We start from the raw sequence: 19,013 nt of genomic DNA, 5'->3' as shown, positions 1-19,013 counted from the left end.
TTAAATCAGGTTTTCCCTTGTGGCCACGTCCAGGGAGGTGGGCTCCAGTGCCATGGGCCGTAAACTTCCTGATAACATTGCGTACAGTGGACACAGGAACATCAAGGTCTCTGGAGATGGACTTGTAGCCTTGAGATTGTCCATGCTTGGCTACAATCTTGTGTCTGACCTTCTCAGACAATTCTCTGGGTTTTTTTTCTTTTCTCCATGCTAATTGCGGTACACACAATGCCCCAAAACAGCAGAATAAATCCTTTTCTCCATTCAAACTGGTTAAATGAGTTATTTTTATATTGGAGGCACCTGCAACTCACCACAGGTGAGTTCAATGCCAAAGTAAAGGAAAATCACCTGCTTGAAATTTAATTACTTCCAAAAGTTGCCAATAATATTGTTATGTTTGTGGGGGGTTGGGATGCCTTGGTCCAGGTAGATTGTATAGGTGGTGTGCTTTGACTGTCGTGAAGAAGAAGAAACCCCATGTAATAAGTCGGGATCCGGTAGACCGTGTGTCGTGTAAGTGTATCTTTTTCCCCATGAGAGGGGTGGGGCTTGTTAATTAGTGAGGGATTATGGGTAAATAAATCCCCTGTGTGTAGTTGCCTCTGTAATTTTATTCCTTTGTTCCCCATGACATACGCAGCACACACCGGGTAAGAAATGGCCCATTAAACGCACTGATTAATAAAAACCAACTGGAAATCACGCATCGAACAATACCGCTGGCACCGCAGCCGCTACATCACACAGGCACGAAAGATTCGTGAGGCCACGCCCCGAAGATCAATGATTGGTCCGGGGTTTGATTGGCACAGAAAGATGGGTAAGATGGAACGCGCTGATGTGGTCAGAGACAGGGACGAGGTGAGATGACGTCAGAGCCACGCATTCAAAATAGTTGGAGCTGCGGACATTTTTCCTTCTCGGTTTGGGTCTGGTGGTGGACGGTCATGTGCTGACGTCTTCTCGTCCCTTCTTGTATTGGAATTTGTTGGTGAACGGTCGCATTTCGGTCGTTCTCTCAGCATCGCATTTTTATCTCTCGCCGCATCGACGTCCTTCTGGTTCTTCTCTCGTTGTGGATGTCATCGCGAACGGCCGTTTTAGGACATCTTGCTGGTGGTCGTGAGGAGGAAGAGCCACGGGCCGGGAACTGCAGTTTCACGTGCAGATATTGTGAGGACAGGCGCGGCTGGAAGAGCGAGCTGCACGCCTGCTCGTTCGCTTCGCGTGGGAGGCCTATTTCGAACCAACAAGCGCAGCCTGGTGAACGAGGGCACACTGCGCGCTTTCTCCCACCAAGGCCGGAGCCACTCCCGGATTGCTCGCTTGGGGCCTGGAAGATTCCTGGCGAGACACACCAGCCGAGTTGAGCTAAGTGTCCACGAAAATTACACGTATTTATTTTCAGTTCTTTTATCCCTTCTGTGTATTCGGTTCTATCTGGGAGCGCTCCATTTAGGAATTTCGTTTTATTTGGTTACCTGCATTTCGTTCATAAAACCGGTATTTTTGTACATTTTACTTTCGTGTTGTTCGAGTTAATTTATGCAGGTGTGAATACGTCGGGTGGAGGCCGTGCAGGTAAGTTTGTCATCCCCCTTTTCACTTTCGTGTCACGAATATCGTCATCATTGGATTGAACGCCTTGGGGTAAAGCTCATTTGGTCATCCGTGTTACACCGCGCTGTTCAACACCCCGTCTCCACCTGGATCTCTGGGGAAACTATTGAGGGCTAACCCTGGGGTAACACTCAACCAGACAATTAAATTTATTCATTCGATTTGGAGTCAATCCTTGCATGTCCATATGGATGTATTTATTGTTTACTTTTAATTCATATTATTATGAAAAAACCGAATATGCTCTCTTTATGTGTTGTATTACTGTCTATGTCTTACGTTGTGTAAAGTTGTGTGTGCACGTGAAATAAAGTTTATTTCATAAGTTGACGTGAGTTATGATGATTGTTTTGATTATGATGTGCTGATACTGAAATGTCTCTGTATTCCGTGTTATACAATTATTGTAAATGCAAATAAACAAGTCATCATAATATATATTCCTGAACTAATGTTGTTCTTGTTATATTCAATACTTGGTTGTGCCACTGATGCAATGCCCCTCTGTAGGTTAGAGCACGAATTTTGAATCCAGGGTGCCGGTGATAACTCGTCCCCTTTTTTGCAACACACCATGGAACCTTTAATATCCGGTACTGTCCTCTGAATTGAGAACAGAACTGACAGAGAAAGAAAATCTGGTCCTTTATGGACATCATTCAAATATGGAGAAATGGCATCATTGTTCATGGTGCACATGGATTCAGGAAGTGAGTTGAGGCACCAAGATGATAGTTTTCGATGGAAATTGTGTTTCTCCGATTTTACTTCCTGCAAAGGCAGTGCTGGGAGAGCAATATGTTTTATTTAAGATATTACAAATATAACGGAGCATTTGAGATGATCACAAAAAAATACACGAGCAAGCAAAGCAAACGAAAATATCGGGGAATGATAACGAACCGATAAAAGTGCAATAAATACACCTGTAGTTCCTTGTGGGTGTTGAAAGGGACAAACAATGATCAATCATCAGCTCTGAAACAACTACAGGTGGTCATCAGAACTTAAAAATGAAACATAATGACAGAAAACATATTTGGATGGATTATAAACGGTCTGCAATGTGCTGAGGCAGGTTAGAGACTCAACATGTTCATTCATTGTTGAATTTTGAAGCTGAAGAAGCATCTGTCAAGGTCCATCAGGTGCTTGGTTGAACTTCCTGCAGAAGCTGCTTCCTGGCAGTGGAGGAGCAGAAGAAGCGGAGGTTCCAAGGAATAACGCGCACAGTGATGGGCATCGCATCATACTCTTCATGATCAATGTCGAATGGAGAATCCAACGACTTAAAAACAAATCGGAGGAACCACGTTTTCAGATCACTATAATAAATGCTCAATATGCACAAACTTTGATAGTTGTATTCTCTTTTTCTTATTCTCCTACATCAGTGTAGCTACAAACAGGCCACACCTCCAGGTGCACCATGGAGTTCACCTCAAGCTGTGCGCATTACGACTCGTGGATGTAACAAAATGAAAACGAGTTTATCAATACGAGACAGAATTCACAAGAAATATTAACAAAACTAGAACGCCGCTCAGTAGAGCGCATACTCCCGCCGTGGGTGGCCGCTGCTGAGCCCTATCTTCCAATGGTAAAAAAATCCTTCAAAAAATTCCTGGATCCGGAATAATATCCTGAGCTTCACCAAAAACTAATCAATTCTTCCTTATCACAAGGGCAATCATCCCACCAACTTTCATCCAAAACCGTTCAGAACTTTTCCAGATATCTTGTTCACGAACACACCAAACAGACGAACACACACACACACACACACACACACACACACACACGATCGAATGCATTTCTCCGTAGCGGGAGTAACAATGTCAGGGAAGGAATATGTATGATTTGTGTGCTTTAGTTGTGTTTTAAACGCGTCTCGGCAAATGCAAAAGGTCCATCATTTCTCTACAACTCAGGTTTTCTTGTTATATGCAAAGTTTTTTTACATATAGTCTGAGGCTCCTGGAACAGACTTCACACAAACCACACAGATGCATACATACAGACAGAGCTGGCAGACAATACAGGAGTGGGTTTCAGACAAGCAAGGCCGGGAGAAGCAACACAACTTCCCTGGGCACTCGATGTACCGACGACGCTGAAATGTTAGTCTTTGGCATGATGTCGAACCCAACTGATCCTGGACTCTGTGTCCTTCTCTCCTGACAAGGTGGAGAAGTTTTTGTCAAACCTCGACTCTGATTCTGCAACTGGACCAGACGGCATCAGCCCACGGGTCCTAAAATCCTGCTCTGCCGCTCTATCTCACCCTCTCTCTCTGTTCTTTTCACCCTCTCTTTTGCTCAAGGTCATCTGCCAGCATCTTGGAAATCAGCAAACATTACCGCTTTACACAAAAAGGTGCAAAAACAGATCCTTGCAACGACAGACCAATCAGCCTGCTCCCAATTATCAGCAAAATCATGGAATCCATCATTGCTTCGGATATCAAATACTTCCTCTTCTCCAATGGCTTGATCTCCGATCATCAATTTGGATTCAGACCAGGTCATTCTACTCTGGACATGTTGCTTCTGCTGTCTCAACAGTGGATGGAGGTCCTCAATGCCAAACAGCAAATCAGAGCTGTCTCCCTTGACATATCACATGCCTCCGATACGGTCTGGTTCCCAGCGCGGCTCACCAAACTCTCCTCCTATGGTATCCATGGAAATCTCCACTCATGGCTAGCGGACTTCCTTTCTGGTCGTAGTCAACGTGTGACCCTGAATGGATTTCTCTCATCTCCCCTCCCTGTTCTGGCTGGAGTTCCCCAAGGTAGTGTTCTGCGCCCTGTGCTATTTCTGGTCTTCATCAATGATCTCTCCGACTCTCTGGAAAATCCTCTCCATCTCTTTGCTGATGACTCTACTCTCTGCCGCTGCATTCCTCATCCCTCAGATCAGCAGACTGCAGCCTCCTCACTCTCTGCAGACCTGTACAAAATCACAGACTGGTCAAACAAGTGGAACATGTCTTTCAATCCTGACAAATCTCACACTCTTACTAAGTCTCTCCGAAAAGACCAACTGGAAAACCCTCCCATCTAATTTCTCATCAATCCTCTCCAAGAAGTACTGTCGCTCAAGCTTTTGGGTCTCACTATCTGCCATGATCTTTCTTGGGAAAACCACATTTCCAAGCAGGCCTCCAAAGTCAGTCGCCGACTGGGCATCCTCCGTCGTGCGAAGTCCTTCCTTGGCACATCTGAGCTCCTTGCCACATACAAGGCTTTCATCCGCAGGTCAATGGAACTGTTCCCCCCTCTGGGCTGGAGCTCCTGCCTCACACCAAGCTCGGCTTCACGCTGTTGAAACCAAAGCTTTCAGAATCATTGGAATCTCCTGCGATGAAGCTAACTCCGAGGACCTTTCACTCATTCACCGCCGGCAGGGTGGTGGTCTTTCTGTCTTCTACCGACTAATCTCCGGCCTTGCTCCCCCAGCTCTCTCTCTCTCTGTGCTCTGTCCCCCAAATATTCCTGCAGGTCGCACAAATCTGCCAGCAACCCTCTTATGGTTAAACTGCCAAAATCTAGGCTCTCTGCTCATCTTCACTCTTTCAGTCCCATTTTCTCCCGCCTCTGGAACAAACTCCCCCACTCCCTTCAATCCCACTCCTCCCTCCAGGTCTTTAAAACAGCTGTTCACCACCATCTCTTATCTTCCCCCATCCAAAACCTTGATCTTTTCTACCCCCACTAATTCACCCCAGATACACTTTTTTTAAATTCCAACTTCTTTCCTGGAAGTCCTTGCAGTGTCCATATGTCTTCCTTGATTTTACCTCTCCCACCTCCCCCCAAGCCCTCTCCCTCCCACGGTTCTCTCGATGTCCCTACTCTCAAATGTTGTGTTTGTGTCCTTCCCCCTCTCTCCCCATCTTGTCTACCGCTCCCCTTATTTTGTGTTTTATGTGTCGGTTTGACTTTTTGTGTGATTAATGTTAGCTCTTTCACGAGCCTCGATCTTGTATACAAAAAAAAAAAAAGACAAGATAATTACTCTTTCCCTTTTATTAAATCCACACGAGTGATTTGTTCTTTGGACATTGTGACCAAAGAGTTATTATCCAGTGCAAGATCCATCCCACCATTAAGAGGCCAAAATTTTCATTCACTCAAGATTCATACAGGGTGGGCAAAAACAAATTATTGTTTTTCTTTTCTTTTGAGGTTGTCAATATTCATCAGATATTAAATGAATCTTTTGCAAGAAAGCAGTTCAGTACATTTTTCCACATGTCAATGAAACATTTGGACAATTTTCCACATATCAGATGAGACAAAGAGTGTCTCATTGGTGCAATGACATTCCAGAGCTTTATTTGGGAGAATATTGGCACTATTCGGCAACACACCATTATTTGACTTCACGGAGAATCTGAATAGAAAGGCCTCACAAACTGTTGGGAGGCTTTCCAAAAAAGGCTGAAGCACTTTGAACTGCAATGAATCACAGTCCTGGCAAATCAAGACTAGAGCGAAGTCTATGGCACGCAATCCCAAATCTCAAAAATCCCCACGCTTCCCACCGAAAGCATGATTGAAAGATTCACCAGAAATTACCCGATTTTCAAAATTTTAGTTAAAATATTTTTCCCCGTTTTGGCCCCTGTGACTTCAAATCCCCACCCCGAGGCATGAACCTGGGGTCAAATCTAAAAAATTGTTACACATTTCATGCATCCCCAATGTTGATTGCAAATACAAAGTTTCATTTAAAAATATGTTAAAATGTGCCTGTAATTGCATTTTTTGGGGCATTTTACCTTTTGACCCCACCCCTGGGGGTTCCCGTACTCTTCACAAAGGACACAATAGGATCTTAACGTCCACCAACTAATGCTGGCAGACAGGTCGCCCAGTTTAACGCCTATCCGAGGGACAGCAGACACATTGTTAAATCAAGCTGCCTGTGGAATAGTTTATGGCGAGGCAGAGATTCAAACCCAGGCGAGACAGCTTAGAGACGAGTATACATACCTCGAAGAGTCTAGGCCTTCCTGCCAGTCCCTGTATATTTTAACGTGTATCTTATAGCACTGCTACAGTTGTGAGGGCCAAACTAAAATAAATGCCATACTAAACTAACCCATTTCTGGGGGAATTATCATCTTCTTTCAGCATCCACTTATCGTAGTGACATGTTGGGGGAATGAGCCCATCTGGAACATGGTCCTTCACTAGAAACATGAACAACTGCAATAATTTGCTCTGTGATTTTAGGCATACATATTCCATATGAAATATATGATGCTATCTCGAGATACCTGCTCAGAATATTTCATACTTAATGATAATTTACTTGACATACCTCTGGGTGGAGAACACACTCTTGCACGTGCAATGTTTTGCAGCTTCCTTCAATCATGTCGGCCAAATTGTGCTTGCTAAACATGTAAAAGCAGGTGTCAAAGTTAAGGTGGTGCAACACATCTAAATATACAACCCCTCCCCCCCCCCCAAAGTTTTCACATTTTGATACCACCTGCAGTTATGTCATGATATTTTCAAATTAAACGAAATATATAATCTTCACAAACTACTCCAAACTGATAAAACTAAAACATGCAGATAAAATGTGAATAAGTTTGATTAGCAAACAAAATCAGATGATTCTCAGTTGCATAATTATTCACCCCCTTTGCCGAATTAACCCGAAATACTTCAGGAAATTATTTGTGTGAAAGGTTACATAATAAATGTAAAAGCTTTCACCTGCATGTAATCAGTGATTTAACTTTAAAAATTAAGCTCCCTGACTTATCTGAGTTTCAAGGTGCAACTCAATTGGTCAAGCAAGGAGCTTTCCAAAGACGTCAGACATAAAATGGTGGAGAAGCATCGTTTAGGAGAGGCTTATAAGAATATTTGTCACTTATCACTTTGAGTATGGGGAAATCCATCATCAAGAAGTGGAAGACAAATCATACCACCGAGACTCTACCCAGATCCGGGCAAAAACTCAGCAGCCGGGCAAAGCAGGAAACTGTTCGGGATTTCACCTGTAAATCCACCAATGACTTTGAAAGATCTGCAAGGTTCTGTGTTTGAGATTGGGGTCAGTGTTAATCAATCAACAATATCAATATTCTTCACAATATCCTATTCCCTTCTCAAAGCTGGCCTTTCTGGGAAGGTAGCAAGAAAGAAGCCATTACTGCAAAAGATGCATCTAAAAGCTTGTATGGAGTTTGCGAAAAAGCATCTAAATGAGACTCCTGGCATGTGCAGACATGATTTGTGCTCAGACGAGACAAAAATTGAGCTTTTTGGTCTAAATTCAGAGCGTTACGTCTGGTGCAAGCCCAACTGCATATCATCCAGTGGATACCATCCCTTCTATTAAGCATGGTGGTGGCATCATCATGTTATGGGGCTGCTTTTCATCAACAGGGACTGGCAACCTTGTCAGGATAACGGGGAGAATGGACAGTGCAAAGTACAGGAGAATCGTTGATAAAAAACCTGCTTGAGACAGCCATGAATCTGAAACTGGGTAGGAGATTCACATTTCAGCAAGACAATGATCTGAAGCACAAAGCTAAAGCCACAATGAAGTGGCTGAATAAGAAGAAAATAAATGTTCTTCAGTGGCTCTGTCAAAGTCCTGACTTGAACCAAATTGAACATTTAAGGCAAGACCTGAAGATTGCAGTCCATAGGTGTTCTTATTTACCATTTTCGTGTATGAACAACACATGAATCATCACAATCCTGTAATGAATATTTTTGTTGTGGTAACTCTTGTTGTTCATACATGTAATCCAGCAGTCGAATGACAATTTTACTATGGTTGGTTATGCCTGAAGGAATCTTTGGCCAATCAAATTTAACATCAGGCATCAAATTTAACAATCTTTGACCAATCAAATTTAACAATCTTTGACCAATCAAATTTAACAATCTTTGACCAATCAAATTTAACATCGGGAATCAAATTAAACAACCTTTGGCCATATTGGATAAAAGAGGCAAATACCAAAATTAACAAGAAAGGGCAATCAGAGATTGCAAACCCTCGCCAGGATGTGTTTGTCAGTGGTTTTTAAGGCTTTTGTTCTGAAACAAATATGGCGGCAGAACCACGTGACCGATGAAATCATCATTGTTTTTTTTCTCCACTAATTTATTCCTAGATTATGCTCAAGAAATTTCATCTTGATCGGATGAAGTTTTGTACTTGTCAAATTATGACGTCATAATGGAGGCACATATGACATCCTCATTAGCATATTTTATTCCCCATGGAAAGTTATTTACAATGAGCCATGTCTCAATTTTTTTATATTCAGCACTTTCAGAACTATAGAGGTGCAATTTTTTTCGTTTTTCCCAATCTGGTGGCCGACCACGTGATCTATGAAGTCATAATTATCATTAAAAATTATACAGGTGGAGTTGCACCTGTGGTGACAATTTCCTGTCAATCGTACCAACGGTTGCAGAGAAAATCATATTTATTCTGTGCGGACAAACAAACACACAAACACACAAACGGACTAAAATGCAATGCACTCTCCTCTGCAATGCAATGCATTGAAGGAGCAGCGCTCCTGCTTGAGACGGACGTAGTGACGGACAAGACACAAACTCGTCCGAGAAGATGTTTATTGTATAATCATCTCGGGAACTCTGAAAACCCGTTTATCGGGTTCGCATATATATATCCAAACCAAAAAGCATACATCAGAACCAAAGCCCCGCCTCTCAGGCGAGGCACGCTTTGGTGGTCATGTGACCAACAGGTGCAAAGGATTATAACCTCGGCGCCGCGGTTTGGCCGCCGGTTACGTCACCGGCTTGGGCCAGGAGATTCTGTTGCTGGTCTCGAGCTTTGGGGGACCCATGGGTCGCTACACACGCCCCCCCAGGATCGACTTGGTCCAGGAAGGTCAACCTGAGGGGGGTCCGGATGACCCGACCGAAACGACCCCTGGCTGGTCGCGAGGGGGTGGGGGGGGGGTCCGGTGTGGTGGCGGGTGGCCGGATGGGGGGTGCAGTGGATAGGGGGGCGGCCGCGCCGCGGTGGTAGAGCCAGCCGTGGCGGCTGGCTGACGTCCATGTGGGCCGGCTTGAGGCGGTCCACCGAAATCCGGTCCGCCCGGCCACCGATGCTGACAACGAAGGACTTGTTGTCCCGTCGTAGGACCCGGAAGGGTCCGTCGTATGGTGGCCGGAGCGGTGCCCGGTGCGCGTCGTGGCGCACAAAGACGTACTCCGCCGTGCGGAGTGCTGGGGGGACGTAGGATTGGGGGTCGCCGTGGCGGGACGTGGGCACCGGGGCGAAACATTGGGCGGCCTCCTGGAAGTCCATGCGCTGGCGCGCGGCGGACCAGGGGCCGGTGGCGTCGGGCACGAACTCGCCCGGGACGCGGAGGGCCTGGCCGTACACCAGCTCGGCGGTGGACGCCTGGAGGTCCTCCTTTGGAGCCGTGCGGAGGCCCAAAAGGACCCACGGGAGCCGGTCGGCCCAGCCGTCGTCCTGGAGGCCGGCCATGAGTGCGGCCTTCATGGAGCGGTGGAACCGCTCGCACAACCCGTTGGCCTGGGGGTGGTAGGCCGTGGTGTGGTGCAGGGTAACGCCCAACGTGCGGGCGACCACGCCCCACAGTTCGGACGTGAACTGTGGGCTGTGGTCCGACGAGATGTCCGCCGGTGCGCCAAAACGCGCGACCCAGGTGGCGATGAACGCCTGGGCCATGTCGGCGGTGGTGGTGGAGGCGAGGGGCACGGCCTCCGGCCACCTGGTGGTCCTGTCCACCATGGTAAGCAGGTGGGTGAACCCCTGCGATGGGGGCAGGGGACCCACCAGGTCCACGTGGACGTGGTCGAAACGTCGCTCGGGCACTGTGAAAGGAGCCAGCGGAGCCTGGGTGTGACGGTGGACCTTGGCCCGCTGGCAGGGTGTGCAGGCGTTGGCCCAATCGCGGACGTCCCATCGCAACCTGTGCCAGATGAAACGTGCCGACACCAGCCTCTGGGACGCCTTCCGGCCCGGGTGTGAGAGGCCGTGGAGCGAAGCAAAAATGCGCCGCGAGGTCGGCGGGGTAAGGTCGGGCTTGGGAGACGTCACAAAGCAGGACCGTGTCCGCGAAGGGGACGTCAGCCAAGCGGAGGCCCGTGTCCGCCACCCGGAGCGCCTGCACCATGCCGTCGGTGGCCTGGTCCGTCGCCATCAGGGCGAAATCGACGCCGAGGTGGACGGCGTTGGCGCCGGCTCGAGAAAGGCAGTCGGCCACGGCGTTGTCCTTTCCGGCGACGTGCCGGATGTCCGTGGTGTATTCCGACACGGCGGAGAGGTGTCGCTGCTGGCGGGCCGACCACGGCTCCGTGACCTTGGCCATGGCGAAAATCAATGGCTTGTGGTCGACAAAGGCCGTGAACGGGTGGCCCTCCAGGAGGTGACGAAAATGGCAGACGGCCAGGTACAGCCCGAGGAGCTCACGGTCGAAAGTGCTGTACTTCAACTCATTGGGCAGGAGTTGCCGGCTGAAGAACGCGAGCGGCTGCCAGGCCCCGTTTACCCATTGCTCATGAACCGCGCCCATGGCGTAGTCGGAGGCGTCCGTGGTGAGGGCGATGGGAGCATGGGGTACCGGGTGGGCCAGCAGCGTGGCGTTGGCAAGGGCCCGTTTCGCACCGGTGAAAGCAGCGTCCATGTCCGTGGACCAGACGACGTCGCGCTTCCCCGGCTGGCCGCGGAGGGCGGTGTACAAGGGCCGCATGAGTTGCGCAGCTCGGGGCACGAAGCGGTGGTAAAAGTTCACCATCCCGAGGAACTCCTGCAGCGCCTTGACAGAGCGGGGGCGCGGGAAAGCGGCGATGGCCTCGACTTTGGCCGGTAGCGGTACGGCGCCGTTCCGGGTGATGTGGTGGCCCAAAAAGTCGATCGTCGCCGCACCAAAGTGACATTTGGCCGGGTTGACGATCAAGCCGTGCTCGCTGAGGCGGCCGAACAGCGTCCGGAGGTGGAGGAGGTGCTCGGCTCTGGACGTGCTGGCGACGAGGATGTCATCCAGGTAGGTAAAGAGGTACGGCAAGTTGCGCAGCATGCCGTCCATCAGGCGCTGGAACGCCTGTGCCGCGTTTTTGAGGCCGAAGGGCATCCGGAGGAATTCGAAGAGGCCGAAAGGTGTCATAACGGCCGTCTTCGGGATGTCGGCCGGGCGGACGGGCACCTGGTGGTACCCACGAATCAGGTCCACTTTTGAAAAAATGGTCCGCCCTGCCAACCGGGCGGAAAAATCCTGGATGTGCGGGACGGGGTACCTGTCGAGGGTAGTGGCGTCGTTGAGGCGGCGGTAGTCGCCGCATGGCCGCCATCCGCCCCCCGGCTTCGGGACGATGTGCAGCGGCGAGGCCCAGGCGCTGTCGGAGCGCCGCACGATGCCGAGGTGCTCCAGCGCGGCAAACTCGGCCTTGGCGACGGCGAGTTTGTCTGGGTCGAGACGGCGAGCTCGGGCGCACACCGGCGGGCCCGTAGTGGGAATGTGATGCTCGATGCCGTGACGCACCGCGACGGCCGAAAACGTTGGTCGTGTGAGGGCCGGGAACTCCGCGAGGAGACGCGCGAAGTCGTCTGCCAACGGGAGGACGCAGGAAAGCTCGGTGGGCGCGGAATGGCTCAAGGCGCACGCCAGCGAGCTGAAAGTTTCGGCGTTGACGAGACGCCGACGTTTAACGTCGACCAGCAGCCCATGGGCGCAAAGGAAATCGGTCCCGAGCAAAGCCATGGGGACATCCGCCATCACGAACTCCCAGCGAAAGAGCTGGCTGCCAAAGCGGAGGGCGACGGTGCGTGGGCCGAAGGTGCGGATGGCAGAGCCGTTGGCCGCGATTAAGGAGGGGCCGCAAATGGCGGCCCGCCTGTCCTCCGCCGAAGCGGGAATGACGCTCAGCTGAGCGCCGCTGTCGCAGAGAAAATGCCGCCCCGATGCTTGGTCCGTGATGAATAGCAGGTTTCCGGAACGGCCGGCGCTCATGGCTGGTAGTGAGCGCCGGCCCGACCGTTTCCCGACTTGCCGAACGTGCACAGGGGTCGACATGATCGGGCCTGACGCCCGAACCTGGCGTGGAAATAACACCAGGCCGGGTCTGGCGGGGGCTCCGGTCGACGCGTCGGGACCGGGTGACGCGGCGTCGCCGCTGCCAGTCACGCCGGCCTGGCGGCCTTCGGGAAGGAAGCTGCGTCGCGGGCGTCGGGCGGGTGGGCGGGAAACCACGCCGCGGGCGTCGACTGGGCGGCGGGCGGGCTCCCTGCAGCCACCCCGACGAGCTGGCTAGCCGCTCTGACGAGCTGGCTTGCCGAATCGATCTTGTTGGCCTCCCTGGCGAGGTCGCGGGGGTTCATGATGGTCGTTCTTGCCAGGGCGACCCGGACCTGGGCCGGGAGCTGGCGGAGAAAAAGCTCTTGGAAAAGGAAATCCGAGGGATGCTCGCCGAGCAACGCGAGCATGTAGTCCATACGTTCGGACGGGCGCGTATCGCCGAGCTCAGGAAGGTCGAGCAGGCGTCGTGCGCGTTCAGCCGGGGAGACGGCGAAAGCGCCCAGAAGAAGTGCCTTGATGGCGTCGTACTTGCCGTCAGCGGGCGGGCTCTGGAGGAGGCTCAGGCAGCGGGCAGCGGTCACGGAGCCGAGCGCGGCGACCACGTAATGGTATTTCGTGGTGTCCTCTGTAATGCCACGCAGGGCGAAGTGGGAGTCCGCCTGAGCGAACCAGACGGCGGCATGTGCTTCCCAGAAAGTGGGCAGTTTGAGGGACACTGCCGTGTCCATCGCGTGTCGTAAACTCGGGGTCACCAGTGAAGGAGCAGCGCTCCTGCTTGAGACGGACGAAGTGACGGACAAGACACAAACTCGTCGGAGAAGATGTTTATTGTATAATCATCTCGGGAACTCTGAAAACCCGTTTATCGGGTTCGCATATATATATCCAAACCTAAAAGCATACATCAGAACCAAAGCCCCGCCTCTTAGGCGATCCACGCTTTGGTGGTCATGTGACCGACAGGTGCAAAGGATTATAACCTCGGCGCCGCGGTTTGGCCGCCGGTTACGTCACCGGCTTGGGCCAGGAGATTTTGTTGCTGGTCTCGAGCTTTGGGGGACCCATGAGTCGCTACACCATAGTGATTAGTGATTACCCAGCGCAAGCAAAGCAAAAAGAGGGGTTAATCAATTGGTTCAGGTCAGTCCATCTGTCTGTCTGTCTTATCAGTTTATGATAGAGGAACAACTTATTTAAATTGAATTTTGTATTTTGAACACAAATCGGAACATGAATGGGAAGGCAAATTTGCCGTTTTATCGTACTTTGGCTCTGAATTCATCCCGATCACAAATCTGCGGAGAGAGGTGAAATAATATTTTTACTCTATCTCCCTGCCTAGCAGTCAAAGAAAATTGAAAAACATTCCAAACAGGACACTTGCTGTTTTTAAGGATGTTGTGAAGGACACAAACAACAGGCAGAGATTACTTATGCAACGTGTTAGTAGGGTAAAGTCAGACACTGTGTAAAATGGCGGTTAAACCCAGAATTAATTTATTTATACGAGTATGACTTCAGACCTCTTTAAACCTTTATTTACATTTAATTATATACTGTGGAACACAAATCACCTTCAGAAACAGAATAAATCTATGACTCACGCTGCTTTGAGGAAGTCCAGTTTGGAAAATGACTCAGGCATCAGGCAAACCTCCACAGCTTCAGGTTTCTATGCGAATATAAACAAAGCTAACGTTTGTATAATCATTGGATTCAATTTTTTTATACAATTAGACATACCCATTTGTGGGTGTAAAAAAAAAAAAAGTATATATATATATTGTTGCGGATATGGGATTTGGATCCATCCATATCCGCTTGTAAATATTCCCCTATTTCCCCAATACTTCCCAACTATCCCCAATCCCCCATTCCCTAGTCCCATTTTCTGTAAACAACACTCTGTAGCCCCGACCTTCCCCTTTTTCCCCCATTAAATGTCGCATCCAGGTCCACCGCCTCTCACGTAGACAACTATAGGACATCTTGCTAGTTATTCTTAGTCTATGTCAGTTAAGGACTCGTTTCCATTAATTCTGACTCTTCGTTGCACCAGAATGTGATTGTATGGCACCGTTAGAAAGTTTAGGACCTCCCAATACCTCCCCGCAGCTCTTCCTCATGGTACAACAACAACTACAACAACAGCGGCGGCGGCGCGGGGAGTGTGCGTCCTCACTCCAGCTTGGTTAGCCACCATTGAACATGTGCTCCGACGGGGTTACCACGCAGGGGCTCGCTGTCAGCTCCTCGTCAAGGGCGGAGCCCGGTAACCCCCCGCACCCAATAGAAGCGGCGGACCGATTCCATCTGGGGCGGAGACAACGAGCCGAGGGCGTGTCACTCCCCGCTGAACATGCGCAGGAAGAGGGAGGTGGGGTCAGATGCGCCCCCAGCTTGGAGAGAGAAGACGCCACCTCCGAGCGCTGAAATACCTCCCCGCATCTCTGGACCGGACCGTGTTGATTCTGCCCCTGAGCCAAGGTGCACCTTGAGCTATCGACTGCCTGTCCTTCCCTGCCATCAATCCCCGTGTAAGTCAGTCTTGTCCCGTTTGTCTGTGGTCTGTCGGGGATAGATAAGACTGTGTCTAAGTGCCCATCTTTCTGTGCTTTACCTCTTACCGTGTAATCTACCCGTTTCTGCATCACCAATTATATCCTCCTCCGGAGGTCTTGAGAACTGTACCCCTTGTGTCATTGCATTAATCCCAGCCGTTGTGTCCTTTCCTTCATTGATTTAGCATAGCGCAATTTGGTCAACGTTCGAGTGGAATCGGGTGAGTTGGGGAAGAATCGGGTAAACTGTGCGAACACGGCGGCCATTCCGCTCGGTCAAGCAACATCTTAAGTCGTGTCCGTAACAATTGGTGTCGAGGAGTGAGATTGGACCCGAAGCGCGCTTCACGCGCTCGAAATTATTAACGGCGAAATTTGATTGTGTTTTACAAAAATAAAAACCCGAATTTTGAAAGTCACGCTATGGCAGATCAAGACGGCTGGGTTCCGGTAGAGGAGAGTGAGGCAGGGTCGATCCAGGACCAAATTGAGGGACAAGAGGAGAGCGAAGCAGTGAGGGTGGCAGGTTCGCAAAATAGCGTCCTCGCGCACGAGGTTACGGTCGCGCAAAATGGCGCCTCGCACATGGCCACGGCGACCGCGCCCGCGACCGTAGTAGCGCCACCGGTGGATTTGAACCTTTTTTTAATACAAATGAAGGCCCTTATGGACAAGAATAATGAAGAAATGGAAAACAGAATGATGGGGGCCCTTATGGGACAAATGGGAGACCAAATTGGAGGTTTGAAAAACAGTATGGGGGCAATGAGGGACGAATTGGAGGGCAAAATGGGGGTCATGGGGGGCGAAATGGGGTCCAATAGCGAGAAATTGAGGGAGGACATGGGGTCCAATAGCGAGAAATTGAGGGAGGACATGGGGGCCAATAGCCAATGGTTAGAACAAAGGATGGGGGCCCAGATCGGAGGGCTAGGGAGTAGAATAGAGGGATTAGACAATAGATTAGGGGAAATACAGGAGGGGTTAATGGGGGTAGAAAACAGAATGGCCGCTCAGGAGAATCAAATGGAAGGGATGCAAAAGGGGTTAGAGGGGTTAGAAAACAGTATGGAAGGCAAATTGAGGGACATGAGGGACCAAGCGGAAAGGGAAGTTAACAAATGGGGCAGCAGATAGAGGGGGTCAGAATGGGGGTAGAAACTAAATTGGATGCTCACAGGGAGGAAATGGAGCAGATGAGGGTGGCATCTGGGCAGGAGATGCAAGTGATGGGAGAAGAGATCAGAAGAGGGGTGAGTGAGGAGGTCGGAGGAGTGCGCGAGGAGGTGAGGCACTGTAAGGAGCGCATGGAGAAGGAGGTGAGAAAGGGGACTGTAAAATTGCAAGGGGGCATAGAGGACCTGACGCAGGAGGTGGAACAGCTGACGGTGGGACAGACTGAGTTAGTGGAGCAGGTACAAAGGAACACTGCGGTACTAGGAGGGTTAAAAGCGACACAGAAAGAACTAAAAGACGACTTGATAGCGACGAAGAGGGAATGTCAGATGGTACGTGAGGGACTGACAACGAGGTTGGACGAGGTGACAGAGGTAATGGAGACGAAGGACCGGCAGGTGAGGACGCACATGGAAATGGTCAAGGTAGCCTTAGAGGACGAGCTTGAGGAGATGTACCGGGACATAAAAGAGGTGAAGCAGAAATTAGAAGAAGTGGAAGAAGGGGTGAGCGAAATTAAGAAGCGACGGAGAGAGGATAAGAAAGAGATAAAGGAGGAAGTAAAAGAATTGGTCCAAAGTCTGTGTTCGGACCGTGATGATGTGCTCATTAACCGGATGAGGGATTCGCAGGTGATGGAGGAGAAGCGAAGAGAAAGAGGACCCGGTGTAAGTGGTGACCAATATGGTCGTGCGTATGATGCGCCAGGGGATTTAATGAGCTTGGGGGTCGAGATGGACGCGGGTGTTCGTGAGAGGCCGTTGGTGAAGTGTGCGACAGGTCTGGTGTGCGAAAAAGGAGGTGTGCGAGAAAGTCCGACTCTGGGGTGTGTGAGGAAAAAGTGCGTGCCAAGGAGTGAGGGTGCTGTCGAGAGTGAGTCGGTCGTAGCGCGTGTGCGAGGGAGCACATGGAAGCGCGTAGCGAGGAGTGTTAAGGAGGGTGTAAAGGGAGAGTGCACGCCTGTGGTGAGTGTTACAGAGGATGTAACGGGAGAAGGTGTGCGAGAAAGATGTGTGACGGACAGGTGCATGGGGAAAGAGTGCGCTGTCAAAAGTAAGTAAGAATGCACGCCTGTGGTGAGTGTTACAGAGGGTGTGACGGGAGAGTGTGCGCAAGAGTGTGCGCGAGAAAGGTGTGTAACGGACAGGTGCATGAGGAAAGAGTGCGCTGTCGAGAGTAAGGGTGAGTGCACTGTCAAGAGTGGAGGTGAGAGTAGTAAAAGTGACACGGAGCGTGAGTTGGTTGTGACAGGTGAGAAAGGATGCACACCTGGAATGGTAGAGCGTGAGTGGGAATGCACGCTGGAATTGGTAGTGAGGCACGTGGTTGGGTGTGCGAGTGAGAGCACACCTGTGATTGTCACAGAGGAGGTGACCGAGGAAGGGGCGCGAAGAGGTGTGTTGGTGAGGTGTGCGAGCGACGAATGTGTGCCAAGGTGTTCGGTGGTCAGGTGTGTGACCAAGTCGGTGAGCGGAATGAGTGTTCCGAGGTGTGTAAGAAAAGGTACGACGAGGAGCATGGAAACGGCTGCATGTATGAGCAAGAAAGGGGTAGCGTATGCATGTAAGCATGCAGGTGAAGCATCGACGGTAACCGGGTTAGAGGTTAGAACGACTTATAGCCGAATCGGGCCCTCGGTGCGTGCCGGGCTTCGCGTGCCGCGAGAACCAGCGGGGATCCGAGCCACGACGGGTTCGAAAGGACCGCCGTACGCGATCCACGCTGGGCCTCGCTTTGAACGGCCGCGTCCGTGCTCCACTAGGCGGAGCGGGCAGCCCGATAGGAAGGGTCGTCATGGCGACCACTTTTTGTTGAGGCATTCCGGCAGGTCGAGATCGGGCCATGGGATGGCTCCGTGCCGAGATGGTGCGTGGGGTCTCGGGTCGGGTAAGCCCCCGTCCCTGCCCCAAATGCGGGACGTATCCAGCCGCTGGCACAAAACAACCCGCGTTCATTGCTCGGCTTTACGAAGCCGGGCTTTGGACAGGAATTGGCGCAACGAGAGGCATTAGTGAGTAGACTGTGTGATGAGGTTGGTGTTTTGGACCCAAAATTAGAAAAAAACAAAATTTGATGATTGGCAAAGGATTGGCAGTAATGATTGGCAGACGATGAGTAGTGATTGGCAAATTTTTGATTTGTTGAAATTTGATGTGCAAAATTGGTAGTGGGAGATGCCCGATGTGGTGGGATGGCAACTCTGTCATCCCTCACAAACTAGTGGGGGCAAAGGAGCACTAGAGTAGGGGGTGTATGGCAGTGAAAACTAGCCCGGGTGGGTTAGGTTATATTGATAGGGCCCTAGAAGATGACATTAGGTGACGTTAAGTTTAGTTAGTGACAATGATACCTGTAGAGGGGACGCAGGTAGATTAGTATGGATGATAATGACGTGGGAGCGCAATAGTTTAAAGGGACGACTGGGAAGCGCAAGTTTCAGAGGGGAGTAGTTAGATGAGATGATGCTGTGTGAGAACTGGACAGGTGTGTGGAGCAGTGGAGGGAGTAGTGAGTGTTGTGGATCAGCGCGAATGCGCTTAGGGGAGAGAAGGGTGCAGGCAGCACCAGGTGTGAGAGCACAGGTGT

At 50.4% G+C, this 19,013-nt stretch overlaps 1 protein-coding gene across 1 annotated transcript in view; it reads right to left on the bottom strand.

Annotated features, from left to right (window-relative positions):
• Positions 1–2,767: 2,767 nt before the first annotated feature.
• The window catches only part of LOC137419296 (acylglycerol kinase, mitochondrial-like), a 37,277-nt gene continuing 21,031 nt past the window's right edge, over positions 2,768–19,013 (bottom strand). Inside the window, exons 2-4 of the mRNA XM_078771844.1 lie at positions 14,295–14,362; positions 6,954–7,029; positions 2,768–2,911 (exon numbers count right to left, since the gene is read on the bottom strand). Coding sequence (XP_078627970.1) covers positions 2,768–2,911; positions 6,954–7,029; positions 14,295–14,362 — 288 coding nt within the window. The remainder of the gene's footprint in view (positions 2,912–6,953; positions 7,030–14,294; positions 14,363–19,013) is intronic.

This window comes from Myxine glutinosa, chromosome 1 (assembly GCF_964187855.1).
Source record: "Myxine glutinosa chromosome 1, kmMyxGlut1.1, whole genome shotgun sequence".
Lineage (NCBI taxonomy): Eukaryota > Metazoa > Chordata > Myxini > Myxiniformes > Myxinidae > Myxine > Myxine glutinosa.
The sequence above is the reverse complement of the archived record's forward strand: the minus strand, read 5'-3'. Positions and strand labels throughout refer to the sequence as shown.